Source organism: Nicotiana tabacum, chromosome 8, assembly GCF_000715075.1.
Source record: "Nicotiana tabacum cultivar K326 chromosome 8, ASM71507v2, whole genome shotgun sequence".
NCBI lineage: Eukaryota > Viridiplantae > Streptophyta > Magnoliopsida > Solanales > Solanaceae > Nicotiana > Nicotiana tabacum.
In genome coordinates, this window is record NC_134087.1 from 76,861,457 (window position 1) to 76,886,650 (window position 25,194).

General features: G+C 39.7%; 3 protein-coding genes across 5 annotated transcripts; all 3 read right to left on the minus strand.

Annotated features, from left to right (window-relative positions):
• Positions 1 to 1,505: 1,505 nt before the first annotated feature.
• On the minus strand, positions 1,506 to 1,895 carry LOC107770032 (uncharacterized). Its single transcript, XM_016589288.2, has one exon. It carries the CDS (start codon positions 1,893 to 1,895, stop codon positions 1,506 to 1,508), a length of 390 nt encoding a protein of 129 aa, XP_016444774.2.
• Positions 1,896 to 4,691: 2,796 nt separating this feature from the next.
• On the minus strand, positions 4,692 to 5,225 carry LOC107770031 (uncharacterized). Its single transcript, XM_016589287.1, has one exon. The coding sequence runs from the start codon at positions 5,223 to 5,225 to the stop codon at positions 4,692 to 4,694; it is 534 nt and encodes a 177-aa protein (XP_016444773.1).
• A 7,641-nt stretch (positions 5,226 to 12,866) lies between these two features.
• Positions 12,867 to 15,977, minus strand: LOC107770026 (ETHYLENE INSENSITIVE 3-like 1 protein). Of its 3 annotated transcripts, none has more exons than XM_016589281.2 (2): positions 15,840 to 15,977; positions 12,867 to 15,109 (listed from the first exon to the last, which is right to left on the minus strand). In XM_016589281.2, exon 2 carries the CDS (start codon positions 14,943 to 14,945, stop codon positions 13,134 to 13,136), a length of 1,812 nt encoding a protein of 603 aa, XP_016444767.1. In that variant the 5' UTR covers positions 14,946 to 15,109; positions 15,840 to 15,977; the 3' UTR covers positions 12,867 to 13,133. The 3 variants fall into 3 exon arrangements, with proteins under 3 accessions (XP_016444767.1, XP_016444768.1, NP_001311977.1); XM_016589282.2 differs by having other exon boundaries at positions 15,457 to 15,893; NM_001325048.1 differs by lacking the exon at positions 15,840 to 15,977 and having other exon boundaries at positions 12,867 to 15,016.
• Between the last annotated feature and the right edge of the window lie 9,217 nt (positions 15,978 to 25,194).

Here is a 25,194-nt window from a genome sequence, read left to right on the forward strand (position 1 = left end):
TTAGCTTCCCAAGTGAGAGATTGGGAGTTCAGGGTAATTCTCTGCTTTATCCATATTGGCTCCCGGCCAACCACACAGATTGTTTCAAGAATTGGTGCCCACCAAATAGTTGGGCGATGATAAGCAAGGTAATAATCCGTCTCTGCAGTGAATACCGGTAGCCTGTACACTCTGACCTCAAGAGATGCATCCACCCGGGTATTTCGTACCATGACAACCCTATCAACATGCTCTGGGCAATTCGCGTAAAATTTCCTTACTATCAGTACATTGACCTCTTTCAGTTCATTAAAGAAGATGTCCAGTTGACGCCTCCTCAATTCTTCAAAAATACTTGGGCATTCAATTTGCAAGGCATGCCTGTCAATGTGTACTTCAGGTAACAACTTCTTGGAGGCCTTTGCATTAAACCTATCTTGAGCTGCTTTGGAAACAAACCGAGTGCGGTCAAACTGGTCGGCACTAGCCTAATCTCTAGCTCTGGATGAACCTCCTGGTCCACTAGCGGAGGAACCTGTGGCACGTCTCTTCCTTGACTGATGCATTGTTCCTAACAAAATAGAGGCTACTATTAGTGAGGGTTTGAGTTGTGTGAACCCTGGGTGGTTACTCAGACTTCACCATCACTATGGTCACATTAGCCATTACAGCTCCATTGGAGCAATTTCACAAGAACCTTGTGAGCATGGACTATAATTTAACATACCTATCCCATGGAAGCATAAACTCTCCCCCAAATCAACTATTCTCACTTCACACTCCACCCCACCACAAATAACTTCACACAACAAAACCAAGCTCTTCTCTACAATATTTTTTTACATTACCCACTAAAAAGAAGAAAAGAAAACCAAAAATCCAACTATAGATACTACAACAATTCAAGCATTAAAATTGCAAAATAGAAAAGTACAAGAAGAGAGATGGAAAGCTTGACATACCTGGTTCCTGTAGAGGTTGAGAGTAATGGAAGTTGGGGAAGAGAGAGTTGGAAGTGTGGGGGGGGGGGGGAGGTGTGGGAGTCTGAAAGAGGTGAAGAAGAAGAAAAAGAGAGAGAGGCATTGGGTTAGGGTTCTAGATGGAGAGGAGATGGGGGAAATGGGGAGGGGGCGTTTCTTTTAATTTTATTGGGGGGGGGGGGGGGTAGAAGAGAAAAGAAAAGAAAATAAAAAATATTAAGTACAACTTACCTGGGCGATAGACCGGTCGCACCGCGGTCCCACCGCGTCCGCGGTGAAGGAGGGGAGGCAAAATAGAATGTTTGCATTTCGCCGCGGTCGTGCCGCGATCCCACAACGATTGCGGTGAATAGAGCAACCCAAAACAGAATGCTCGTCATTTACCGTGGTCGCGGTCACGGGCTTAAAAAAACATTTTTTTATTTTATAAGAGTATTAGTTTCCTACACATCTGGTACAACATCAAACAAAAGAAAAAAAAACATAGGTTGTCTCCCACGCAGCGCCGGATTTAACGTCGCGGCACGACGCATGCTCATGTCATCACTACTCATTTGTGTATTGGGGCTCCTCCAACGTTATCACCACGTTGTCCCCTTTTTCTTCAGTCATTCCAAGGTAATGTTTCAACCTCTTCCCATTCACTGTGAATTTGTTCGTCCCATCTTCAGATTCGATCTTCACAGCTCCACTTGGAAACATTTGCACCACTCTGAACGGTCCTGAGCATCGGAACTTCAACTTACCCGAAAACAACCTCAATCTTGAGTTATATAGTAACACTAATTCTCCGAGGTTGAAGTTCCGATTCAAGATGTGCTTATCATGCATCAGTTTCATCCTTTCTTTATAAAGTTTAGCACTCTCGAATGCCTGGAACCGGAATTCTTCAAGCTCATGCAACCCATTAACTCTATTGGTGACTGTTGCCTCCATGTTTAAGTTCAGCTGCCGCAATGCCCACAGCGCTTTGTGTTCGAGCTCAACCGGAAGGTGGCATGCCTTTCCAAATACCAACTTGTATGGTGACATACTAGTTAGAGTTCTAAAGGTTGTGCGGTATACCCATAATGCATCATCCAGCTTCCATGCCCAGTCAGTTCTTATTGCATTCACTATTTTTGAGAGGACATTTTTAATTTCTCTATTTGACACTTCCACCTGCCCGCTTGTTTGTGGGTGTTATGGTGAGGCTACCTTGTGGCGAAATCCAAACTTCTCCAACAGGCGTGCAAACGCTCTATTACAAAAATTAGAGCCACCATCACTGGTTATAGCTCGGGGGTGCCAAAACGTGTGAAGATGTTTTTCTTTAGGAAACTGGTCACCCCTTTCGCATCATTGGTTGGGGAACAACTGCTTCGACCCACTTGGAGACATAGTCAACAGCAACCAATATATACTTATTACCGTATGAGCTGACAGACGGCCCCATGAAGTCGATCCCCCACATGTCAAACACTTCCAACTCTTGGATTGTGGTCATTGGCATCTCATGACGACGGGATATGTTGCCCGTCCTTTGACATTCATCAAAGCTTTTGACCCAAGCATGGGCATCCTTGAACAATGTAGGCCAATACAAGCTTGATTTCAGCACCTTTGCTGCTGTCCGAATTCCTCCAAAATGTCCACCATATGGCGAAACAAGACAAGCCTGCAAAATAGAGGGTTGATCTTGCTCGGGAATACACCGCCGAATCATGTTATCAACATATATTTTGAACAATAAAAGTTCATCCCAATAATACTCCCGACAATCACGGAAAAAAAATTCTTTTGAATTGAGGAGAGATCATGAGGTACAATACCACATGCTAAGTAATTAGCAATATCAGCATACCATGGTACCTCTTCCATTGTCACAGCAAGTAATTGCTTATCCGGGAATATCTCAAGGATATCTTTAACCTCCGTTCTCTTTTCTGCCCGTTCCAACCTTGAGAGGTGGTTTGCTACTTGGTTGTCTGTCCCTTTTTGGTCACGAATCTCCAGGTCAAATTCTTGTAGCAACAGAACCCAGCGAATCAAACAAGTCTTTGACTCCTTTTTTGTCATCAAGCATCTAATGGCTGCATGGTCAGTATAAACAATAACTTTCGAGCCAATCAGGTATGACCTGAATTTGTCGAAGGCAAACACTACAGTGAGCATTTCCTTTTCAGTGACTGTGTAGTTCAGTTGTGCACCACTAAGTGTCCTGCTTGCATAGTAAATGGGGTGCATAATTTTCTCCTTGTGCTGCCCCAAAACCGCTCCTATAGCGTAATCACTGGTGTCGCATATCAACTCGAATGGTTGCTCCCAGTTGGGTGCAACAATGATGGGTGCATTCACCAATCTCCTCTTCAGCTCCTCAAATGCTAATCTGCAATCATCAGAAAACAAAAAGTGTTGGTCTTTTTCAAGCAGCTTATATAAGGGGTTAGCAATTTTTGAAAAATTCTTGATGAACCGCCTGTAGAATCCGGCATGCCCAAGGAAGCTTCTCACTGCTTTCACTGAAGTGGGTGCTGGAAGTTTCTCAATCACATCAAATTTTGCATGGTCTAATTCAATCCCTTTTTTGGATACTCTATGCCCCAACACTATGCCTTTGTGCACCATAAAATGGCACTTTTCCCAGTTCAGCACCAAATTTTTCTCCATACATCGTTTGAGCACTCTTTTAAGGTTGTGAAGACAATCTTCGAATGAATCCCCTACCACTGAGAAATCATCCATAAACACCTCCATAATGTCTTCGACCATGTCGGTGAAGATGCCTAGCATACACCACTGGAATGTGGTCGGTGCGTTGCAAAGTCCAAAGGGCATCCTCCGGAAGGCAAATATGCCATACGGACATGTGAAGGACGTTTTCTCTCTATCTTCTGGGGCTATTGAGATATGATTGTACCCTGAGTATCCGTCCAAGAAACAAAAATAGGATCGCCCAACTAACTTGTCCAACATCTGGTCAATGAAGGGCAAGGGGAAATGGTCCTTTCGGGTGGCTGTATTTAATTTCCTGTAATCTATGCAAATCTGCCACTATGTGACTGTACGAGTTATGATCAACTCGTTCTTCTCATTTTGTACAACTGTCATTCTACCCTTTTTCGGTACACACTGGACGGGGCTTACCTAATTGCTATTAGATATGGGAAAGATGATGCCCGCGTCCAGCCACTTGATTACCTCCTTTTTCACTACCTCTTTTATATTCGGGTTCAACCTTCGTTGATGTTCCCTGGAAGGTTTGTGCCCTTCTTCCAGACGAATCTTGTGCATGCAGAAGGCGGGGATAATACCCTTTATGTCTGTCATGGTCCAGCCAATGGCAGTTTTGCATTCTTGCAACACCTGCAGTAATTGTTCTACCTGCACAGCTAGCAAACCAAATGATACAATAACAGACAAAGTAGAACTGGGACCCAAGAAAGCATATCTGAGGTGGGCTGGAAGCGGTTTCAGATCCAGTTGGGGTGGTTCCTCTATTGATGGTTTTGCAGGTGGTGTAGCTCTCTTTTCTAACTCAAGGGACTCGAACTGAGGTTCCCTCTTCCAGAATCCTTGGCCTTCGAGTGCCATAACCCACTCTGCAAACCCTTCACCATCCATCTCCTCTAAATTTGTTAAGCAAGCTCCTAATGGATCTTTAGCATTCAGCCTTTCATCATCTTCATGCAGGATCACATCCACAGCTTCCACTAGTGAGCAATTTGCATATTCATTGGGTCTCCTCATGGATTATTGAACGTTGAATATAACTTCTTCATCGTTCGACCTCATTTTTAATTCCCTAGATTCACAATCAATCAATGCTCTCCCAGTGGCTAAAAATGGCCTTCCCAGAATGATGGGTATCTCCTCATCTACATGGAAATCCAGAATAACAAAGTCTACAGGGAATACAAACTTTCCCACTTGTACCAGCACATCATCAAGAATCCCCGTCGGTCTTTTAACCATGCGGTCAGCCAGTTGCAACAACATCGAAGTCGGTCTAGCTCTACCAATCCCTAGTTTTGTATATATTGCCAAAGGCATCAAGTTTATGTTGGCTCCTAAGTCACACAATGCTTTTGCAAAAGCATAGCTCCCAATAGTACACGGAATAATGAAGCTACCTGGATCAGACATCTTTTGAGCCATGGGTCTTGTCATTACCGCGCTGCATGTCTGTGTCAAAGTTACTGTGGACAAGTCCTGAAAGTCAAATTTCTGTGACATCAGGTCCTTCATCATCTTTGCATAGCCTGGCATCTCCCTCAAAGCATCCATTAGAGGAATATTCAATTGAATCTGACAGAGCATCTCCATGAATTTCCTGTATTGATCTTCTTTCTTTTATTTTGCCAGTCTCTGAGGGAAAGGTGCAGGCATCACTCTTTGTTCCCTGCTTGCTGGCTGTTCTTTATTGGAATTTTGTGGCACAAGAGGTACCACCTGTTCTGCAACTTGTTCACTTTCTTTAGCCTTACCTTTATCAACCTGAGCCTGTTCAACCACCACTTTAGTGAGTTCTGCTGATTCATCTATCTCTAATGGAACTGGAGTGGCTGGTGTAGTCTCTCTTCTAGGTTGAACAACTTCTTGCTCCCTATCTAAATTTCTCCCATTCCGGAGACTTACTGCCATCAGCTGATTCGGGTTTTTCTCCTTGGGTTAATGTTCGTATCGGCTGGCAATGTTCCCTGGGGGCAGTTATTTAAGGCCATGGACAACTTCCCCAATTGAGTTTCAATATTCTTTATTACTGAGTCATGCACTGCCAACTTTTCCTGCATCTTACCATTTGTTCCAATGAGTTGTTGCAACATACTCCTGATTTCTACCATGTTGCCATCCTGTTGCTGAAGAGGTGGCTGATATGCCAACTGTTGCTGGTGCTGCTGTTGATAGCCCTGTTGTCTCTGATATGGCACCACTTGGCCTTGGGGCTGCATATCTCCAGGTTGTGGCATGTTCGGTCTGTACTGCTGATTGGGTGTTGGTCTCCATTGTTGTCCTCCTTGTCTCTGACCCCCAAAATTATTGACATAATTCATATCTTCTCTCAACCCTTGGTTGTCAGCTTCACCACTCCATGAACACACATAAGACTGATTAATGCACGGTGTACACAGTCCTCCATTTGTTGTGTCAACGATATGCACTTGCTTTGTACTCATCTTATCAATCTTCTTCGTCAGTATACTCATCTGAGTCATGAGTGTGGCTATGTTATCTGCATGTGAATTATTTGGGTCAAAGGAACTGAATGCACTATTGGCGTCAGGGTTGTACCTCTCGTCATCCACCCCGAATTCTAGGACATCTTGTCAAGAAGGATTTTACACTCTGTGAATGTCTTGCTAAAAAATGCACCCCCAGATGAAGCATCTACATTGGCTTTTAAATTATCTGATAACCCCATTTAGAATCTCTGGCCGAGCATCTAGTATGGAATACCATGGTGGGGGCACTTCACTAGAATCCCTTTGAATCTTTCCCAAGTTTCCTGCAAGGTCTTAGTATGTTGCTGCTTGTACTGCAATATCTCATCATTCTGTCTTGCAGTCTTGTTGGGCGGGTAAAACTTGTTCAGGAACTTCTTGACTAATTCCTCCGAAGTGGCAATGTAATTTATTGGTAGCGAATTCATCCTAGTCTGAGTTTTCCCAGTCACAGAGAATGGGAACAGTAATAGCTTGATAGCTTCTGGGGTTATATTTGGCTGTCTTTGGGTCACACAAATTGATAGAAAAATTTTCAGGTGTTGTTGAGGGTCTTCAATGTGTGAACCGGAGAACAATCCCTTATTCTGTAGGAGGTGCAGCATGTTGTTGGTGATCTGGAATGTCTCCGCTTATATTTGGGGCACAGCAATGGCGGTGGCCAGGTTGTCAGTTGTAGGCTATGCCCAATCATAAAGTGCAGCTTCTGGCACAAGAGGTGCCACCACCACTTCATTTGGCACAAGAGGTACCCGATCATTTGCATCGATGTTTTCCCTGTTGTCCATTTCAATTGTGAGTTGGTGTGTTTGTAGTGATTGATTGTTCTTCTTGTTAGTACAGTTTAATGCCCTGAATGTTTTCTCGGGATGTGAGAGTTCTTCAAGTAGTTCACCAGTCCTCGAAGAATTTCTAGGCATACACCTGAATCACACAAGAGTTCAAACGTGAGAATTTCAATGAAAAATTATTTAACACCGTAGAAAATTGATCTAAACTAATAATTCTAGCACTACTTCTAATTTGTAATAAATAACACCGTTAACTCCACGACAACGACGCCAAAATTTGATCACTCCCAACTATGCCTTATAACAGACAAAGCGGCTGTTGCAAATATAATCCGATTTTCAAGTCCGGATTCGAATCCTCAGGGAACTAACCTATCTATTACAACTCTTTGTGATGCTATTACAAGCTCGAACAATTTTCGGATGCAAGATTTTTATCAATAAATATTGGATTTTGTTTAACTAAAGCAAAATGATATTAAAACTAACAATATTCTAAATTAAAGATAATTCAATGGTAAAAAGATCTAAGGTATTGATTTTCCCAATTGCTAGTTTAAGTCTTAACTCTTTTGCTATAATATCGCCGTAATACTCTATGAGGATTATGAGCTATGGGTTACCGTAATTATCTCTTGATCAACTACGATAATTTACTAGAGCATTCTCTCGAACTACTCTAGCTGATAATTTATGCAACTCTAAATTATCCCACCAAAGTTCGTTATCTCCAACCCTACTTTTAAATTCAAATAATGAATCTCTTCAATTACCCAAAAGTGGTGGTGTTCAACAACAATCTAACCTAGTATTCTTTCTCAAGCAATACAAGGCAATTAGACATGATTAATCAAGGGCACATTCAATCACCATACAAAATGTAGTTGAACAATCATATAATAAATACGGCTCGATTATAACACAATTGAGTCAAAACTTCGTCTAACAGTTGGTTCCATCAACCCTAGATTAAATGTTTAGCTACTCATAGCAAAGCAAGATAAAACCATAAAATAATTCAAGATCTCAAAATAATGATAAAAAGAAGAAGAATGAAAAACTCTAATGATGTCTTGATCTTCTCACACTTGTTTTTGCCTCCAATTGAGTCTAAAAACAAGCTTGACCTTCACTTGGGCGAGTTTGTTAAGTTTATATAGGGTTAGGATAAGTTTTTCACGATTTACACTTTGGCCCTTAAACTTCTTGGCTCCCTCCAGATCGACCGCGGTCGCGGCACGACCGTGGTCATTTCAAACCATTCTGTTTTTCGTCTTAGTTCACCGCGTTCCAGCCGCGGTCGCGGTGGGCTGTTGAGCAGTTTTTCTTCACCTTTTCTTGCTCGTTTTCATCCGTGCTCTTCTCGATTGGCCTTGTATCTACATATTTGACTTCAAAACACTCTATATCCTCCTCTTAACTCAGAGTAGTTCCTGCAAAGCATAAAAACCTCAATTAGAGCATTTTGTTATTATTTAGCACTTAAAACATCAATAAAGTATGGTTAACTTCGAGCATAAATATCATCTACATCGTATAATATAGAAGATTAAATGCTTTTATATTCACTTTATTATATGCAATTATTCTGTATTTCTATGGCTGTCCAACGGGACGGGACGGGACGACATTTAAGCGGGACGGGACAAAACGGGATGGGACAAATGGGACGAAGCAGTCGTCCCATCCCGTCCCGCTAACAAATGGGACGGGGCGGGACGGAACGGGACGGGTTCGTAGGTCTTAAGTGTAGTTTTTTTTTTAAAAACATCTAATTTTTTGAAAATGACTAAGTTTTTAAAGTTTGCAACGACTAGTTTTTTGACTTATTTAACAAACTTAAATGTTAAAACGAAAATTAGAAAACTAAGTAAAGAATTATAAAATATTAAAACAAAAGACTTGTAATGAAATATTATAGTAATTATAAATTTATAATAGAGTTATAATGTATTTAATATAATTTCAAAGTATTAAGTAATTAAGACAATTCATAAAAAAAAATCAACGCTTAGAGCCTTTTATTTTATTAATGGAACTTTCAAATCTCAAAACCTGTTATATCATCCATATCTTCCCATAAAACTTCTGCCCTAGACTTAGAAATAGAAGGAGCAGTTTCACAACCTGTTGTTTTCATAGATTTATATTTATCAAACATTGATTTAGCATAAGAATATATGCTAGCTTGGCAGTCTTCAATAGATGGTTGTTCATTTTCTTGAATTGCTAAATTCTCATAAATTTTACGAACAGGTCTCTTTGCACCTCTTAGTTTCAAAGATAGGTTAAGTAGAGTAGAAATTAAATAAACTTCGGGAATAGGAAAAAAAAAATTAAATTTTGAAATCATTTCATTAATGGCCGGTGCATAAGTTGAATTTGTTTTATACTTGCCAAATACAACAGAAATTCGACAAATATACTATAAAAACTCGCGGGACGGGACGGGACGAGACAAACGGAGACGAAATGGTCGTCCCATCCCATCCCGTGTCCCGTTTAACATTGGCCCATCCCGTTGAAAATGAAGTAAGACGGGACGGAATGAGACGCGGGACGAGGCGGGACGGCCCGGCCCGTTGGACAGCCATATGTATTTCATCGAAGTGCAAGGGGATAATCAATTGAAATTTATTTTTTAAATAATAAATTAATTAGCCATTTAGCCTATCAACAAAAACTGTCTAGTGTTGTTGGGACAGTCCTTAACATGGTTGATATACATTGCATCTGTAATGGGGCACTGTTCGCTACCTTTTTAATACGTTTTTATTTATTTTCTTATATTTTTCCTCTTTTTTTGCCTGTATAAACGGAAGTGCGTCTTGTAGTTTTTGTGTTGGATCTGTTGATATAGGAACGAAAATGACCAGGTGCATGTATTATATAATATAGTAGAAGTAGATGCACAAGGACAATTTCACTGCTATTCCCTACATGTTAGTTGCCAGAAAATGATGCTTCACGTTTCAGATTTGTGCCTCCCAAAATCTTCTGACCATCTCTTGTAGCACGACAGAATTAGAATTTAAAGTTTATCGATTTTAAATTTGCAGGGCCGGGCAGAGGGTGAAGCAACTAAAACGGGGGTTTTAGGTCCCAAAATTTTAGGGGTCTCAATTTTTTTTTAATTCGTATCCAATGTTCGATATTTAATTTGGGCCGTTGAGTAATTCGAATTCGTACTATGTAAGGTCCATTAAAGTGAAAATCGTTCCTTAGAAAGAATTTTTTTCATTCCCAAGATTCGAACCGAATACCTCAGGTTAAGAAAGCAAAAATTCTATCCATCCCACTACAACTAATCTTGTGAGGCCCCAAATTCTTTTAGAAAATATTAAGTATTTCAAAGTAAAAAAATAAAATATATATAAAGAAAAGATTACATTTATCATTAGAAAATTAGTAATACACTTTTAAAGTTCATTTTTATTTGTTTTTTGCTTTTCTCAGGTTTTCATCATTGCAATAAGTATATTGAAACATCAAAAAATTATTCTGATACAAAGTTATCAACTTCTTGAATTGGATTTTATTACATAAGATCAATAATGTTACATTAGAGATTAAAAGGTTTATGCCAAAAATTATTAAAATTTTTATTCTGAAAAAGCTAGAAAAAACTTCAAATAAAATTATGTAGAATTTTTTTATTAAAAAAAATAAGGTCTCTCATTAAAGTTTGGCTTTAGGCCATCAAACTTATTGAGTCGCCCCTGTAAATTTGCTATCGAACTCACATAGTTCATTATAACTCTTGTCGTGTTTTGCAAATTTTGAATTCGCTAAGACTATATGATACTTTTCTAATAATCTTCGATTTTAACTGTGTTTGGTATAATAAAAAATGTTTCTAAAAGAAATTCTGGATTAAATCATTTTGTTTCTTGAATCGTTGGAAATGTGTTGTGATACTTTTTGGAAAATATTTTCCTTGACAAAATAATTTTTTAATATTCGATTAACATGAATCGTTGAAAACTTTTTAGTTTTTACTATGGAAATTATATATCACCAAAGAAGGAACATGACTTCAGTCACTTTGTAGATCTTTACGAATTAATCAAAACTTATTCGTTATCACTTGTTAATTGTTATAACCAACTTAGCACATATAGAAAAAAAAATACTACTTGTCACAACCAATACTTAAATATTTTTATTAACATTTAATTAAGGAAATTACGAAAACACTATCGCCCACCTTGTTGAATTGTTATATATCAACTACTTTTAAATTAACTCAAGCGTCACTTTACTCGTTGATTAAGTTTCAGGTAATTATCTTTTTGAAGTATGGTCCTTTTCTTGCACTAAATTAAATTATGCATAATAAAAATCTCCCCTACTTTGACTTTTGAAAAATGAGATTCACGACAATTATTAAGAGTGACAACTTTTAGGATTCTAAGTCAAATGATTTTCTATTTCAGCTTTGATTTGCAGTATCTTCTTGATTGTTTGGATTAATATTTAAACAAGCATAGTCAACTACAATTATTGTTAATGAAAATATTAAGCAAACCAAATGACTTCAAGAGAGAAAAAGACTAGGAATTACTCAAAGCTGTCAAATTAAGGTACTATCTTGATTATCTTATCTATATGCTATTTTTGCTATTTAAAGTTTCAAATCTTTAAAGGAAAAGAATTCAGTGAACAGTAGAGTCAATCACAAGAATATTGAATGTGATGGAGACCAGCCGACCATGTTTTTCTTCTTAAGTTAAAAACAAAGTGGTGATAATAATTGCCATGTCTACTCTCTTCACATGATCTTTGTCTTGTTGGTCCAATTTTCTTTACTTTAATGAGTTAATCTTCCTTCTCTTTTATTAATTTATTTATTTTTCTTGGATGTGGTTGGAGGGTGAGGGAAGGGTGGAGGTTTTAATTTATTTTTTTTAATTACTATTCTCTCCGTTCCAATTTATGTGAAGCTGTTTGACCGATCACGGAATTTAAGAAAAAAATGAAAATTTTTGGAATTTGTGGTCTTAAATAAATCAAAAAGGGGTTCAGAGTATTTGTGTGGTTATAAAAGCTTTTCATTAAGGGTAGAATTGTAAGTTTAAGCTAAATTGTTTCCAAATTTAGAAAAGGGTCATTCTTTTTAGAACGGATCAAAAAGAAAATAGGTTCACATAAACTGGAACAGATGGAATATCATTTACGTATTATCTTTTGTTTGGCGGGTGGAGGTGAAGGTATGTACTCAAAATTCTACTCAATAAAGGCGAATTTATACAGATATTTGATGAATTCAACTTTTTATGTTTTTACTGATAAACTCATTTTACTTTTGAGATTAGAAATTTAGAATTTAATAATTATTGAAATTTTTGTAATTTTTCATAAATACATCGGTTATCAATAAGACATGAGAGATTGACAAAAGCAAACCATTATAATTGAAAGCTATATTTTTTCAAACAAAGACTCTCCTTTTTAGGAAGACGATTTCCGGCCATTCTTCGAATACTCCAACAACTAAAAAATGTGTTGATATTGCATAGCAAATCAAACTGTTAAACCAGCACTTTTCCTTGTAACAGCCTTCAAAAAGAGGATAATGCCAAAAAAACATGGGGTGCGTCTTTCACTAAAAAGCTAATGCTCATAGAAGAAAACACCTCTTTACATATCTTTGTCAACATTAACAACCATGCAACGAGACTTAAAAGGGCAAACCTCTCAAACAATCTTGAGAACAGTCCTAAACAAGTAAGACTTTCACCAGCTTATAAATTCAACAGTTTACAGGGCAGAATGTGTGCGGGTCCAGAAAAGGGCCGGACCACAAGAGTCTTGTGCGCAGTCTTACCTTGTATTTTTGCAGTCTTACCCTGTATTTTTGCAAGAGGCATTTGCACGGCTATGAATTCAACAGTTTATACTGATAAAACTGGCCATGATGAAACAGTAACTTATTTATAAGATATCTACATGTACTACAAGAAGCATGGCAAATATTTGAGGGTGTTTGTTAAACCATGCCTAGTTCTTCAACCTCTACAAAACATGGTAAAACTTGAAACACCGTTACTAAGAGAGCTATAGGCGATTAAAAATGCACCCCAACAAGCAGACAAATTACATGGGATCTTCCCTCTTGGGAAAAAGCTATGTCTATGACGCCAAAGCTGCACTACTTGATATACATGTCAACAATCTCCTGGTTAGTACCAAGTTGGAAGATTTTGCTTTGGTGTGGTATCGTATCCAATGCCAGGTAAATTGCCAGTGTAGTTGGCGGACTGCAAGTTGAAAGGAGACCCGAACATGAAATGAAAATTGTCATTAGGGCCTGCATTGAAAGGTGAAGCCTGTGGCAGCATAGAATGACTTGTAGAAATATTAGCATCTTTGAAGATATTTCCCTCCATTATTCCTTGGCTGTGTAGGTAATTATCCTGGTTGACACGAGGTTGTTGATGAGGCTGCTCCTTGGTCAGTGCAACATTCCCCGTATTTTGGCTTTTGTTTCCCTGTATATTGCTATCATAGAATGACATAAGCTCAGTAATCATCCTTTGTCCATCCTCAGGAACTCCGACACCAGATAGATCAAAGGTAGGTGGTCCTTGATTAACAGGCAGAGATGCCGACTTTGGTTGCACATATTGTTGAGGGAAGACAACTGGCTTGACTTCGTTAAAGTTAAAGTTTGAAACTCCAAACTGGGAAGAATTTCTGAAAGGGCAAGCAAACTGATGATTGTCTCTGGCAGATTTGCCCTGAAAACCATTTCGAAGTTCACTGTGAGGACATTGTTGAAACTCGCACGTATAGATCTTTTGATCCATCATTACAGTCAGTTCATTGGCTTGCTTCCTCTTCCGAGTGAAATCTAAGTTGGTGATGAATTCATCCTTGTTTGGATGAGATTGTTGCTGCAGAGGCAGCGTCTCCTTGAATCTCTCGACACCAATATTCAACAAGCTGAGATGGTTTGGTTTTTGCTCATGAACATCAAAGTTAGGCTCATCTTGAGCACCTTCAACGTCATATTCACTGCTGTCATCCAAAATGAATGTTCCACTAGCACCAGCTGAGGACAAGGCTGGACAGCGATCAGGATAGAGTTCTCGAGCCAAAGCTTCCTCCTGACTGATGATGGCAAGCCAAGTTGCACTTTCTTTGGCTGTCATCTTATCCTGCAAGCACTTTGACTGCCGTACCAGCTTGCGAATTTTAGCAATATCGGGGAACATGTGCTTGATTACTGCTGTGAGGACACCAACTTTCCACGCCTTCTTAAGATCATGAGGCTTCTTATAGGGCGGAGGACCTTGTTCCTTCTGCAAACCCAACTGAGGCCACCAATCCTCCTGACCAGTGGGCCACCACGGGGGTGAAACACCTTTCTCCAACGGAAATCTTCTCTGAGGAGGATCGCAGTGCTGCATCAGAGCTGACAATAACGAACCGAGGGTGGTATCTTGCAGCTCCTGCAAGGTGTGAGGGGTAGGACCCACTGGATTAGATCCCTCGTTCATCCCTGGGATGGCATGATCAGCTTGGTATTTGGCTATGGCTGCAGGGCCATTTCGATCGAACCTCACTTTATCCTTCCACCACTCCCTAAGATTATCAGATGCCCCACCAACCGGCTTGCCTTTTTCTGGAATGATCCCATAAACAAAGCCCTGAGCTTTACATACTTCCATCATTTTCAACATGTACTTCAAGATCCCGTCCTGTGCCCTCGACATCTTCTTCCTCCTCGCCTGCTCCTGCGACTGACGATGTTTTGCAGGATCGACACCTTCCTTACTCTTAGTCATTTCCTTCAGCCTTTTCAGCTTCATCTTGTCCCTCCACATTCTCCTCTCCAGCTCATCCATATCAATCTCCTCATCACTATAATCATCATCCACCACCAGCTCCGGCTCTGGCTCAGTGTGTGGAGCAGCCACTTCCACTTCCTTTAGCGGAGCAGGAAAGAAATCAAGATCGCCACAGAACCCCATTTCCTCAAACATCATCATCTTGACAGGAAGAACAATCCCTCAGAAAAGTGAAGCCACTTGCAACTTCCACAAAATCCGAACAAGATTAACCAGATAATACCCAAAATCCTCAATTATCCTATGCTTTTCCGATTTTCAGCGCAGAATCTTTTGAAATCAATCAAATTACATGATCTTCCCTCCTGCAAATACATTAACAAGGAACATAAGAATATCTCACTAAACATTTCCAAAACTGAAATCAAACAGAAACAAAAGTTGATTGATCCCCATATTTAGATTACACAAAAAAGAAGCATAGATTTGTTCATATGAGAGAAAGCCAAGATTATCTCCAGAAAATATAAGCACACTGCACTCCCATTTTCTCGGAAACTCAACAGAAAAAACAGTACAAACTATCTCCCGCGAATATCCAAGAATATTGACATACTTCCCCAGATCTAAAATATCAAATATACATGTAATCAAACAAAAAGCTAGAAAAAAAAAAGAAGAGGGTGTTGGTAATAAAAATGCTGTAACGTACCTAACTATGTAGTAATAGAAGACTGATGAGACCATAGGACTAACTTTCCTTTATTAGATTTATCAGTTGATTATAGAACAAACTATTTTCAACAAATTCAGAACAGAAAAACACAGACAAATCCAATCGTGAAACAAAAGCTCAAATCTTTACATCAGTACTCAGGGCCACATAAAAAATACATCCATAATTTCAAAGATTAATTTATCTGTGGATGTCAAAAGCTGAAGTCAAACACAATTTGAGAAAAAAAAAAAAACCCAAATGAAACTAACATCAAAACCCAGTAAAGATCTTAACTTGACTACACAAGGTATTAAAGCAAATATTTTCAGGAAATAGTTCTATAAAGGAAAAAAAAAAGAAGAATTTTATTTTCTTACAAGAGTTTGTTCAACTTTTCTTCTGCTAAGAGAATAATTGACCCTTTCGACTGTAGATGGAAGAAAGAGGGGAAGATGGGGAAGTTATAGTAGTAGTAATGTACTCCGTCCGTTCCAATTTATGTGAACCTATTTGACTGGGCACAGAGTTTAAGAAAAAAATAAATTTTTTTGTAATTTGTGATCCTAAACAAGTTCAAATGGGGCCAGAGTATTTGTGTGGTTATAAAAGCTTCTCATCAAGGGTAGAATTGTAAGTTTAAACTAAATTGTTATCAAATTTAGAAAGAGTTCATTCTTTTTGAAACGGACAAAAAAGTAAATAGGTTCACATAAACTGGAACAGAGGAAGTACAATTTATGAGAGCTGCTATTCGACCAAACTTGGCGTGACCCAACAATGACCACACTGGTGAAATAACAGTAAAGCCCTTCATTTCACATTTGGCTTAATGACCATTTTCCCTACAAAATATTTCCCTCCAAAATTAGTCAATAAATATTAATTATCCCAAAACATTAATCCCATAAATCATTATTCTCTCATGGAAAGATCAACCAACTTCGTATGTATACCTATACTATTACGTAATTATTTTATGTTTTAAAAAAAATTCATACGGATGGGAATATCAAAAACCTTCGTATACGTATACCTATACTATTACGTATTTTTTTAAATACAATTTATACGATGGGAAGATCAAAAGTCTAGTATCTATACATAATATTATTTTTTATACGATATACAAACTTATAATAGCCCGTTGATGAGGTGGTTGTCAAATAGCTCATTGATGAGGTAGATGTCAAACAGTCGTTTATATTAAGGTCATTCGTATCGGCATATAGCTACCATATAAGTCCATTGACTAATATGGTTGTAGTCATATAACCTATGCTAATTATATCGTTGTGATTTATAGTAATATCGGACGCTTGTATAATAGTCGGTTATATTAATTTCATTCATTAAGGTCATTCGTATCGGTCTATAGCAACCATATCAGTCCATTAACTAATATGGTTGTAGTCATATAACCTATGCTAATTATATCGCTGTGATTCTTAGTAATATCGACCGTTTATATAATAGTCGTTTATATAATTTAATTTATTATGGTCATACGTATCGGCCTATAGCAACCATATAAGTCCATTGACTAATATGGTTGAAGTCATATAACCTATGGTAATTATATCGTTGTGATTCTTAGTAATATCGACCGTTTATATTAATTTCATACATATCAATTTCATATATATCGGCCTATAGCAACCATATAAGTCCATTCACTAATATGGTTGTAGTCATATAACCTATGATAATTATATCGTTGTGATTCTTAGTAATATCGACCGTTTATATAATAGCCGTTTATATTAATTTCATACATATCGGCCTATAGCAACCATATAAGTCCATTCACTAATATGGTTGTAGTCATATAACTTATGCTAATTATATCGTTCTGATTCTTAGTAATATCGATCGTTTATATAATAGTCGTTATATTGATTTCATACATATTGGCCTATACCAACCATATAAGTCCCTTGACTAATATGGTTGTAGTCTATAAACCTATGGTAATTATATCGTTGTGATTCTTAGTAATATCGACCGTTTATATAATAGCCATTTATATAATTTAATTCATTATAGTCATACGTATCGGGCCTATAGCAACCATATAAGTCCATTGACTAATATGGTTGAAGTCATATAACCTATGGTAATTATATCGTTGTGATTCTTAGTAATATCGATCGTTTATATAATAGACGTTTATATTAATTTCATACATATCGGTCTATAGCAACCATATAAGTCTATTCACTAATATGGTTGTAGTCATATAACCTATGCTAATTATATCGTTGTGATTCTTAGTAATATTGATCGTTTATATAATAGTCGTTTATATTAATTTCATATATATCGGCCTATAGCAATATAAATCCATTCATTAATATGGTTGTACTCATATAACTTATGCTAATTATATCGTTGTGATTTGTCACGACTCAGATTTTCCCACCCTCGGGGGTCGTGATGGCGCCTACTAATGTAAGCTAGGCAAGCCAAACCTTTAACTACTTACCTTATTATCCAATTATTTCTGGTTAACAATTATTAGGCGATAACGTGATAACAGCGGAAATTCAAATTTAAGCAGAAGGCAACAATAAAATATATGAAAACTATATCTATTACAAATACTTAAGCCTTAACCACCCAAAACCTGGTGTCACAATGTCATAAACTGTCTAAGATTGCTACATACAAAGTCTGAAGAAATAACAGTACACTATTTCTGAATAAAGGAAAATGAAACAGAAAATAGGGATAGAGGGAGACGCCAGAGCCTGCAGATGCTTGCAGGTCTACCTTAGATCTCCGCCTAGACTGAAGGTAGCCTCCAACTACGGTCCAAAAGCTGCTCCAGGATCTGCACATAGTGCAGAGTGTAGTATCAGCACAACCGACCCCATGTGCTGGTAAGTGTCTAGCCTAACCTCGGCGAAGTAGTGACGAGGCTAGGAATAGACTACCAAATAAACATGTGCAGTTCAAATATATAGAGCGAAAAAGAAGTACAGAAATAACCAGAAAATAGGAGGGGGAGCATGTTGTGGGGGAGATAACAGTTCCGAATAGAAAGACATCAAATAAACGAAAGAAACAACATAACTCAGATATCAACAAAGAACCAGAAATCAATAAATGCACGGCATCACCCTTCGTGCTTTTACTCTCGTCCTCACCAAAGCAATCATATAATAAAAATGTGCACGACATCATCCTTCGTGTTTTTACTCTCTTTCCTCACCATATAATCAATAAAATCGGCACGGAATGGTACATCGTGCGGCACGGCATCACCCTTCGTGCTTTAACTCTCTTCCTCACCCAAACAACAATCATAAATAATAGGGCAAGGGAATAAATGAAATTGCAATAAAGATCCCGTCAAGGGAACAACAATTCAACAAATAAATCCCGGCAAGGGAACATCATCAATAACCTCAACATTCCAGCAAGGGAGATAAAGAATAAATCAACAATAGCCCGGCAAGGGCGACAACATAATGATCTCTTCTCTTTCTCACTTTTACTTCACAATTCACTTCACAACTCGAGCCAATGCTCTATAGGTTCAATTTTTCACTTACACTTTCACAATTCGTTATACAACTTGAGTCATGCTCCTTAATATTCATAGGTCACAATTCCTTCCACAAACTTTAAGCAACAAGTAGAAACCACCACTAAGGCATGAAAGATACAACAAAGTCATGATAATCACAATATAAGTCTCAACAATTAAGGCATGAAACATGCATGCTAGACACCAACATATAGATACTCGTCACCATGCCTATACGTTGTACTCAACAATTAACACATAGCAAATATGACTCAACTCCTAATCCCTCAAGCTAAGATTAGACCAAACACTTACTCCGATGCCATGAACACAATTCACGATTCAATTATAGCTTTACCCCTTGATTCCACCACCAATTCGCTCGTATCTAGTCACAAGTTACTTATTATATCAATAAACGCTAAATGAATCAATTTGAATGCATGAAAATGAATTTTCCAAAGTTTTACCCAAAAAGTCAAAAATTGTCCCCGGGCCCACATGGTCAAAACCCGATTACCTATTCCCCCACGAACTCAAATATATAATTTATTTTCAAATCGAGGTCCAAATCCCCAATTTCTGAAAAACTTAGGTTCTACCCAAAACACCTAATTTCCCTCATGACAATCATTGATTTTGAGTTGAAATCATGTTAAAGATGTTAAGGAGTGAAGAAAATGAGTTAGAAATCACTTACCTACGTTTTGGAGAAGAAAGGTTGTTTGAAAAATTGCCTCTTATATTTTTGGGGTTTTGAAAAATAAAAATAACTGAAAATCCCGTCTAAATATACTACTCTCAGATGCCTTGTGCGGATTGCACAAAATCAAATGCGGCCGCACAGCCTTTCCTGTGTACTACAGTGATATATTTTAGTATTTTGGCCATAAATTTCTCTACAGATGTCCAAATTATGATTTATTTACCTTTCTGGATACTAGACACAAAGAGCTACAACTTTCGTTTTTGAATCATCTTAAAATTCCTTGTATATCAAAAGATATAGGCTTCCGAAGTCGGACCAGTGAACCTGTACGAACTGCACAAAATCAACTGCGGCCGCACAGTCACCAATGCGGACAGCACAAAAACCAGTGCGGACCGCACTAGCAGGTTCAGAGATTTGCACTTCTCTGAACCTCCAATAGTCATGTTTTAAGCCTAAGACACCCCGGAATCTACCCGAAACTCACCCGAGCCCTCGGGACTCCAAACCAAATGTGCATACTAACTCAAAAACATCATATGGACCTACTCGTGCGATCACATCATCAAAATAACATGTAAAATCATGAATTAAATCTCAAAACTCAACCTTTTCATCAAGAACTCTCAAAGTTCATAACTCTTCAATCGGAAGTCCAACTCACGTCAAATAAACTCCGTTTTTTCACCAAATTTCACAGTTATTTTTCAAATACTATAACAAGTTTGTACTGGGCTCCGGAACCAAAATACGGGCCCGATAACAATGGTTTCAAACATTAATTCTTTTCTTCATTTCTTAGATACTTCAGTAAAATAATTTCTTTCAAAAATTGATTTCTAAAGCTTGGGACCTCGGAATTCAATTCCGGGCATACGCCTAAGTCCCATATTTTACTGCGGACTTCCCAAGATCATCGGAATACGGATTCGGGTCTGTTTGCTCAAAATGTTGACCAAAGTCAACCATAATCAAATTTTTTTAACTCTAAAGATTTCTATTTCTCATATTTTTACATAGAATGCTTTCCGGATATAGGTCCGGACCACGCACGTAAATCAAGGTATGGTAAAAAGGAGGTTTTTAGGCCTCAGAACACTGAATTCACTTGCAACACAAGTGACAACCTTTTGGGTCATCACATTCTCCATCTCTAAAATAACCGTTCATCCTCGAACAGACATAAGAAGGAAGTATCTGAGTCGGTAAAAAGATGGGGATAACGGCTCCGCATATCAGACTCGGACTCCCAGATCAATGCCTCAACGGGCTGACCTCTCCACTAAACATGGACAGAAGGAAAACTCTTCGACCTCAACTGACGAACCTGCCGGTCTAGAATAGCTACCGGCTCCTCCTCATAAGACAAGTCCTTGTCCAACTGGACAGTGCTGAAATCTAGCACGTGGGATGGATCGTCGTGATACTTCCGAAGCATGGACACATGAAACACTGGATGCACGACTGACAAGCTCGGCGGCAATGCAAGTCTATAAGCCACCTCTTCCACTCGATCAAGAATCTCTAACGGGCCAATGAACCTAGGGCTAAGCTTGCCCTTCTTCCCAAATCTCATCACGCCCTTCTTAGGCGACACTCGAAGCAATACTCGTTCACTGACCATGAAATTCCAAATCACAAACCTTGCGGTCGGCATAACTCTTTTGCTTGGACTGAGCTGTACGAAGCCTACCCTGAATGATCCTGACCTTGTCCAAGGCATCCTAAACCAGATCCGTACCCAACAACCGAGCCTTTCCCGACTCACACCATCCAACCGGAGACCGACATAGCCTAGCATACAAAGCCTCATACGGAGCTATCTGAATACTCGACTGGTAGTTATTGTTGTAGGCAAACTCTGCTAAGGGCAAATACTGATCCCACGAGCCTTCAAAGTCAATGACACAAGCTCAGAGTATATCCTCCAACATCTGAATAGTCCGCTTGGACTGCCTGTCCGTCTGAGGATGAAACGCTATGCTCAACTCAACTCGCATGCCAAACTCTCGCTGAACTGCCCTCCAGAAGTGTGAGGTAAACTGCGCACCTCAGTCCAAAATGGTAGACACGGGCACACCATGAAGGCGAACAATCTCTCGGATATAGATCTCAGCTAACCTCTCAGAAGAATAGGAGACTTCCATAAGAATGAAATACGCTGACTTGGTCAGCCTATCAACAATAACCCACACTGCTTCGAACTTCCTACGAGTCAGTGGGAGTCCAACAACAAAATCCATAGTGATCCGCTCCCACTTCCACTGGGGAAGCTCAATCCTCTGAAATGAACCACCGGGCCTCTAATGCTCGTACCTAACCTGCTGACAATTCAAACACCAAGCCACATATGCAACGATATCCTTCTTTATTCTCCGCCACCAATAATGCTGCCGCAAATCCTGATACATCTTCGCGACGCCCGGATGAATAGAGTATCGAGAGCTATGGGCCTCCTCTAAAATCAACTCTCGGAGCCCATCCACATTAGGCAGACAAACTCGACCCTGCAATCTCAAAACTCCATCATCACCTAAGGTAACCTGCTCGGCACCTCCACGTTGTACCGTGTGTCTAAGGACACACAAATGGGGATCATCATACTGCTGATCACGGATATGCTCCAATAAAGAAGAAGGAGCGATCGTGCAAGCTAACGCACGACTAGGCTCAGAAACATCCAACCTCACGAACTGATTGGCCAAAGCCTCAACATCCAAAGCAAGCGGTCTCTCATCGACTGGAATATAAGCAAGACTACTCATACTGGCTGAAAGCATCGACTACCATATTGGCCTTTCCCGGATGATATAAGATGGTGATATCATAGTCCTTTAACAACTCCAACCACCTCTTTTGCCTCAAATTTAACTCCTTTTGCTTGAACAAATACTGAAGACTCTTGTGATCCGTGAACACCTCACATGCCACGCCATACATATAATGCCTCCAAATCTTCAACGTGTGAACAATGGCTGCCAACTCCAAGTCATGAACCGGATAGTTCTTCTCATGAATCTTCAACTACCGCGAAGCATAGGCAATGACCTTGCCATCCTGCATAAAAAAACCGCACCAAGTCCAATACGAGATGCATCACAATAGACTGTATAAGGCCTTGAGCCTGTGGGCAAACCAACACTGGTGCCGTAGTCAGAGCCATCTTAAGCTTCTGGAAGCTTGCCTCACACTCATCCGACCATCTGAACTGGGCACCCTTCTGGGTCAACCTGGTCATCGGGGCTGCGATAGATGAGAACCCCTCCATGAACCGACGATAGTAGCCTACCAATTCCAAGAAACTCCGAATCTCTATAGCTGATGCTGGTCTAGGCCAGTTCTTGACTGCTTCAATCTTCTTCGGATTAACCTGAATACCCTCTGCTAATACAACATGACCTAGAAATGCAACTGAACTCAACCAGAACTCACACTTTAAGAATTTAGCATATAACTGACTATCTCTTAAGGTCTGAAAAACCACTCTAAGATGTTGCTCGTGCTCCTCCCGAATACAGAAATATATCAAAATATCATCATTGAAGACTATCACGAACGAATCCAAGTAAGGCCTGAACATTTGGTCATCAAATCCATAAAAGCTGCTGGGGCATTTGTCAACCCGAATGACATCACCAAGAACTCATAATGCCCGTACCGAGTGTGGAAAGCTGTCTTAGGGATATCGGATGCCCTAATCCTCAACTGATGGTAACCATATCTCAAGTCAATCTTCGAAAATACCTTGGCACCTTGGAGCTGATCAAACAAATCATTAATTCTCGGTAATAGATACTTATTCTTGATTGTAACCTTGTTCAACTGTCGGTAATCAATACACATTCTCATCGATCCGTCCTTCTTCTTAACAAACAACACCGGGGTACCCCAAGGTGAAACACTCGACCTAATGAAACCCTTCTCAAGCAAGTGTTACAACTGCTCCTTCAACTCTTTCAACTCAGGCGGGGTCATACGATACGGCGGGATAGAAATGGACTGCGTGCCCTGAGCCAAATCAATGCAAAAGTCAATATCCCTGTCAGGTGGCATACCTGGCAGGTCTGAAGGAAAAACCTCAAGAAACTCACGAACAACGGGAACAAAATCAATAGAAGGAACCTCAGCACTAGAATCACGAACATATGCCAAATAGTCCAAACACCCTTTCTCAACCATACGTTGAGCCTTCATATAAGAGATCACACTACGGGTAGAATGACCAGGAGTCCCTTTCCACTCTAAATAAGGTAAACCCGGCAAGGCTAAGGTCACAGTCTTGGCATGACAATCCAAGATAGCGTGGTAAGGTGATAACCAGTCCATCCCCAATATGACATCGAAATCAACCATGTCCAGAAAAAGCAAATCTACACGAGTCTCAAGACCCCTAATCACGACTATACATGAACGATGGACTCGATCTACCACAATAGCATCACACACCGGTGTAGACACATAAATAGGAGCACTCAAAGAATCACTAGGCATGACCAGATACGATGCAAAATATGATGACACATACGAGTATGTAGACCCTGGATCAAATAACACTGAAGCATCTCTATCACAAACCAGAATCGTACCTGTAATAACTGCATCGGAAACCCTAGCCTCGGGCCTGACTGGAAGAGCATAACATCAGGGCTGAGGGCCCACCACCCAGAACTACATCTCTAGGACGGCCTGCTGCTGGCTGGCCTCCACCTCTAGCGGCTTGAGCTCTACCTCTAATACCTCTACCTCTACCTCTAGCACCTCTACCCCCACCTCTAGCTGGCTGGGCGGGCTGTGGAACACCTGGTACCTAAACCATAGCACGAGAACCCTGATGCTGAGAGCTACTCGGTGCTCGAGGGAAAAACCTAGCAATGTGACCCATATCACCATAAGTGTAGCAAGCCCCGGCTACTGAAACTGCTTCCCTGACGACCTGAATGACCACCCCGAAAACTCTGAAGCAGCGGTGCACTGATAGGAGCTGGTGGTGCACTATAGGACTACTGATCAGAATACTGCATCTGAGGACCACAACTACCTAAAGCACCATAAGAAACCTGAAGTGCTGACTAAAAAGTCTTAGGAGGATGGCCTCTACCATATGAATCCCTACCTCCAGACGAGGTACCACTGAATCGGCCTAAATGACGGGGCCTCTTGTCCGACCCATGACCACATCTCTGTGACAAAACCATCTCAACTCTTCGGGCCACATTGGCCGCCTCCTAGAAAGAAATCTCACTCCCAGCCTCCCTAGCTATCTGAAGATGAATCGGCTGAATAAGTCCATCAATGAACCTCCTCACCCTCTCTCTCTCAGTGGGAAGTATGATGAGAGCATGGCGAGCCAAATCAATGAATCTGGTCTCATACTGGGTAACAGTCATGGAACCCTGTTGGAGACGCTCAAACTGCCTCCGATAGGCCTCTCTCTGAGTGATGGGGAGAAATTCTCCGGAAAAAACTGAGTAAACTGCTCCCAAGTCAAAGCTGG